Here is a 5,661-nt window from a genome sequence, read left to right as displayed (position 1 = left end):
ACCCCAACATTGGAGGTCGCACCAAGATTGTGTCCCCCAGACTCAACTCCACTGCCAATTGGAGGTAAGACTGAGCTCAAAATTTATGTTCTGTGTGTTCTCTCCTGTCTGAGTCTATTCTGGTGCGGGACCTGTATTGTGCTCTGGGGGGCCTGTATTACCCGGGTTTCGTTTTTGCGCCCCAGAGACCTGTATTGTGCCATGGGACGAAAGTTCCAGGGACCTGTATTGTGCCCCGGACAGAGGTGCCGGGGACCTGTATTGTGCCCCAGACAGAGGTGCTGGAGACCTGAAATGCCTGCAGGACCTGTATTTCGTGCCCGCACTGGAATCTCCTTTATAGCCGCGGCCTGTCTGTCGTCTTTCGTATTGTTTGTCTTTATCTGTACCCATGGGACAATGTCTAACAATGCCCTTAAATTTGACTTTAGATCATTGGCCAGACGTCCTGGACCAGGCCCACGATGAAGCGATGGAGGTTTGAAAGAAGAGACAGCGAACTTTCTGTTCTTCAGAATGGCCCACCTTTAATGTGGGCTGGCCTAGGGATGGTACCTTTAATATCACCATTATTTTGCAGGTTAAAGCTCGGATTGTTCAACCCAAACCTCAAGGCCGTCCTGACCAGGTCCCTTACATCGTCACCTGGGAAAGTCTGAGCTGCAACCCACCCCCCTCTACCAGGCTGCAGCCAAGGAAAGATCGAACAGCAGGAGGGAGCCAATAAGCCTGGGACCTCCCAGGCTTTCCCACTCTGCTTGATGGGGGGAAGGAACTACCAATACTGGCGCTTCTCCTCTGCTGATTTCTACAACTGAAAAACTCATAATCCTTCTTTCTCACTAGACCCCCAGGCCCTAACAGGTCTCATCAAGTCCATCCTCATGGGCAGCTACTACCTACAAACTCTCCTTACAACAGAGGAGAGGCAGAGAGACCTCTTGGAAGCTAGAAAGAATGTTCTGGGGCCGGACAGGAGACCTACCCAGCTTCCCGATGAGATAGAGGCTCACTTTCCCTTAACCCGCCCGGAATGGGACTTCAACACACCACACGGTAGGGAGCATCACCGTCTCTATTGCCAGACTCTGTTGGCGGGTCTCAAAGGGGAAGGGAGATGCCCCACAAATTTGGGCAAGGTACATGCAGTAACTCAAGGTAAGGAAGAAACCCCTGCCGGGTTTCTAGAGCACCTCATGGAGGCTTAAAGAATGTATACTCCTTTTGACCCCCAGGCCCAGGAGAGGGAAGCTGGCATAATCATGTCATTCATCGGACAGTCAGCACCCGATATACGCACTAAGTTGCAACGCCTTGAGGGGCTGCAGGAATATACCCTGCAGGACTTAGTAAAGGAGGCTGAAAAGATTTTTAATAAAAGAGAGACACAGGAAGAGAAGGAGGAGAGGCTACGTAAGTTGCAGGAAGAGAGAGAGGACGAGAGAGATAAGAAGCGCAATCAGGAATTAACAAAAATTTTGGCCACCGTAGTGCAGGAGTCTAAAAATAGGCCTAGACTGGTGAGGTACCTGGGAGACAAAGCAAGACCAAGACTGGAAAGAGATCAATGCGCCTACTGCAAGAAGAAGGGGCATTGGGCGAGGAATTGCCCCGAGAGGACAAAGCGACCACCCATTCCTGTCCTCTCCCTGGAAGAAGAAGATTAGGCCAGTCAGGGCTAGGAGCCCCCCCTCCCGAGCCCAGGGTAACCTTAAACGTAGGGGGGCAACCTGTGACATTCTTAGTCGACACAGGAGCTCAACATTCAGTCCTGACCCAAACCTGAGGACCTTTGAGTACCCGGACAACCTGGGTCCAAGGCGCCACTGGAGGAAAACTACACCGATGGATAACTGAACGCAAGGTCCAACTGAGCACAGGGCAAGTGACTCATTCTTTCTTGCTTATGCCAGAATGCCCCTACCCTCTATTGGGAAGAGACCTGCTCTCAAAGGTAGGGGCCCACATCCACTTCCATCAAGAGGGGGCCAGGGTGACAGACAAAGGGGGGCAGCCCCTCCAGGTTTTGACTCTGCACCTGGAGGATGAGCATAGGTTCCTGGAAGGGCCGCCACTCTCTCTGCCAACAACAGGTTCCGACTGGCTACAAAGATACCCAGACGCTTGGGCAGAGATGGCGGGTATGGGATTGGCTGAAAAACAACCCCCCCTGATCATCAACCTCAAACCCGCAGCCACCACGGTTGCCATTAAACAACACCCCATGAGCCATGAAGCCAGGGAAGGGATCAGACCACATATCAACAGGTTAATGCAGTTGGGTATCCGTAAACCCTGTCATAGTCCATGGAACACTCCCCTCCTCCCTGTGAAGAAGCCAGGCACGGGGGATTATAGGCCAGTTCAGGACCTCCGGGAAGTAAATCGGAGGACAGAGGACATTCATCCAACAGTACCTAACCCTTATAATTTACTGAGCACGTTGCCTCCAAGCCATGTCTGGTATACGGTGCTTGGCCTTAAAGATGCATTCTTTTGCCTCAGACTGAGCCCTCAGAGTCAGCCCCTATTTGCCTTTGAAAGGAAAGATCTTGGGACCGGGTTCTCTGGCCAGCTCACATGGATGCAACTCCCTCAAGGATTCAAGAACTCACCAACCTTCTTCGATGAAGCCCTTCACCAAGATTTGGCAGACTTCCGAGTCCATAACCCCAATATAATTTTACTCCAATATGTAGATGATCTCCTTCTGGCCGCAGAATCAGAACATGACTGCTTCCAAGGTACCGGGGCGTTATTACAAAGGTTGGGGGAATTGGGATATCGAGCATCAGCAAAAAAGGCTCAGCTCTGTAAGAAGCAAGTCACCTACCTAGGGTATCAGCTTCAGGACGGTCAGAACTGGCTGACAGAGGGACGAACACAGGCTGTAGCCCTGATTTCCCCACCCAAAAATTCCAAGGAGGTGCATGAGTTTCTGGGTAGCACAGGGTTCTGCCGCCTCTGGATTCCTGGCTTTGCAGAATTAGCAGCCCCACTCTACCCTTTGACTAAAGTTACGGCCCCTTTTGTGTGGAAAAAGGAGCACCAGGAGGCCTTTGACAATATCAAATGGCCCTTTCTGTCAGCACCTGCCCTGAGTCTCCCCGATATAAACAAGCCTTTCACCCTCTACGTGGATGAAAGGGCAGGACTGGCAAAAGGAGTCCTAACCCAGCAGCTTGGGACATGGAAGAGACCAGTAGCATACTTCTCAAAAAACTGGACAATGTAGCATCAGGTTGGCCCCCATGCCTCCGAATAGTGGCTGCTGTGGCTGTCCTCGCCAAAGATGCAAACAAATTGACTTTGGGTCAGCCACTCACAGTGGTGGCCCCTCTTGCAATAGAAGCTATGGTCCGACAGCCACCTGATAGGTGGCTTTCAAATGCACGAATGAACCATTACCAGATGCTGCTCCTCAACCCCAACAAGTTGTGGTTCGGGGCAGCCACATCCCTAAATCCAGCCACCCTCCTCCCGGACTCGGATACAGAGGCCAATGTGCTCCATGACTGTCACCAGATCCTAGCTGAGACCCAAGGTACCAGAGAAGATTTAATGGACCGCCCACTACCGGAGGCTGAATACACCTGGTTCACGGATGGGAGCAGCTTCCTACAAGATGGTATACGAAAAGCAGGGGCAGCAGTGGTGGATGGTCGGGATGTAATCTGGGCCAGTGCTCTACCAACCGGGACCTCAGCACAGAAGGCAGAACTCATTGCCCTAACTCAGGCGCTTAGAATAGCCAAGGGCCGAAAAATTAACATTTACACTGACAGCCGCTACGCCTTTGCCACGGCTCATGTGCATGGTGAAATTTACCGAAGGGGGGGCCTTTTGACTTCAGGAGGAAGAGACATTAAAAACAGAACTGAGATCGTGGACCTCCTACAGGCTCTCTTCTTGCCACTAAGACTGAGCATCATACACTGCCCCGGACATCAGAAAGGAAATGACCCCGTGGCGAGAGGGAATCGAATGGCGGATGAGGAAGCCAAGAAAGCAGCGTTGGGCCCACAAATTCTCCCCGTAAAGGCTACTTGCCCAACCCCCGCCCCCGCCCCCCCGTCCTCCACAAGGATTTGACTATACGGACCAAGACTTGGAAACAGTCCAAGGGTTGGGGGCAGAATACGACCAGGAGACAAGAGTATGGCGTTACCAAGACAAAATCCTGCTACCCCAGAAAGCGGCCAAAGAACTCCTACTCCAGTTACATCGATGGACCCACCTTGGACATAAGAAACTCAAAAACATCCTGCAGAGAGAAGAGCAATTCTATTACATTCACAACCTCAACAGACTCCTTCAACAAATCACCAGTTCCTGTGCTCCCTTCGCCAAAGTAAACACGGGATGGATTAAGATGCCTGAGGGGATTAGAGTCAGGGGGGAGCAGCCAGGAACCAACTGGGAAGTCGATTTCACTGAAATCAAACCTGGAAGCCTTGGAAACAGGTACCTTCTGGTTTTCATAGACACTTTTTCAGGATGGACTGAGGCATTTCCCACCAAGCGTGAGACTGCACAGGTGGTAGTCAAGAAAATCCTTGAAGAGATCTTCCCACGGTTCGGGCTACCCAAGGTAATAGGTTCAGATAACGGACCTGCCTTTGTCTCTCAGGTGAGTCGGCTTGTGGCTAAAACGTTAGGAATTGATTGGAAACTACATTGTGCATACAGACCCCAAAGTTCAGGACAGGTAGAGAGAATGAATAGAACAATTAAAGAAATTTTAACCAAATTGACCTTAGAGACTGGCACTAGAGACTGGGTACAGCTCCTACCCATGGCACTGTTTCGAGTTCGGGACACCCCTTCAGTGCATGGGTTAACTCCATTTGAGATCCTATTTGGGGGACCCCTGCCTATCCTGAGTACACTTGCCATAGACCTTAATCATTCCATTGACCCCCCCATCCCTCCAGGCCTGGTTACATGCCCTCCAACTCGTTCAGAATCAGATCTGGAAACCACTGGCTGCAGTATACCAGGCTGGAAATTCTACGGTGCCTCACCCGTTCCAGATCGGGGACTCCGTGTATGGCCGACGCCACCAAGCTAAAACTCTTGAACCCCGCTGGAAAGGCCCTTACACCGTGATCCTGATAACCCCCACAGCTCTAAAAGTAGATGGGATTGCAGCATGGATCCACGCTTCTCACGCCAAGAAGGCCATCGCCAGCGGAGGTTCAGCAGAGGACGGGACGACGAGATGGAGGTTACAGCGCACTCAAAACCCACTCAAGCTAAGACTCTCACGAACTGTTTGATTGTCTTGTTATGCTTAATGCTTTTCCTTTCCCCTGCCAGATCTGAGGGAACCCCACATGCTCCCCAGCAGCTGATCTGGCAGGTGATCTCCCAAACAGGAGAGGTTGTCTGGTCCCTCTCAGGTTACCACACGCCTGGTACCTGGTGGCCCACTCTCACTCCCGACTTCTGCCATCTGGCCTCAGGGTTAGAGACCTGGGACATCCCCACAGTCGGGGCCCATGAGATTAAACGGGAAATAAACACCGCCTGGAGCCCATAGGAAAGACCTGGCCACAAGGCGGTTGCAACCCTAGAGCCAGGTGTCTTCTGGCACAAATGGACTTCTATGTCTGTCCTCAGCAGGGACAGCCAAGGGGCTCAGGATGTGGGGGATATGAA

The 5,661-nt window shown here is 51.8% G+C and overlaps 1 protein-coding gene across 1 annotated transcript; it reads left to right on the top strand.

The window, feature by feature from the left end:
• Positions 1 to 846: 846 nt before the first annotated feature.
• On the top strand, positions 847 to 5,196 carry LOC121138685 (the record flags this gene model as incomplete). The annotated part of the gene is given in 5 exon segments (XM_040741330.1): positions 847 to 1,662; positions 1,665 to 3,212; positions 3,215 to 4,044; positions 4,046 to 4,630; positions 5,034 to 5,196. Coding segments are annotated over 5 exon segments (3,942 nt in total), but the record flags the coding sequence as incomplete, so codon positions are not given.
• Positions 5,197 to 5,661: the final 465 nt, after the last annotated feature.

This window comes from Mesocricetus auratus, unplaced genomic scaffold, assembly GCF_017639785.1.
Source record: "Mesocricetus auratus isolate SY011 unplaced genomic scaffold, BCM_Maur_2.0 contig_2178_pilon_obj, whole genome shotgun sequence".
NCBI lineage: Eukaryota > Metazoa > Chordata > Mammalia > Rodentia > Cricetidae > Mesocricetus > Mesocricetus auratus.
This window is presented reverse-complemented; position numbering and strand designations above follow the sequence as displayed.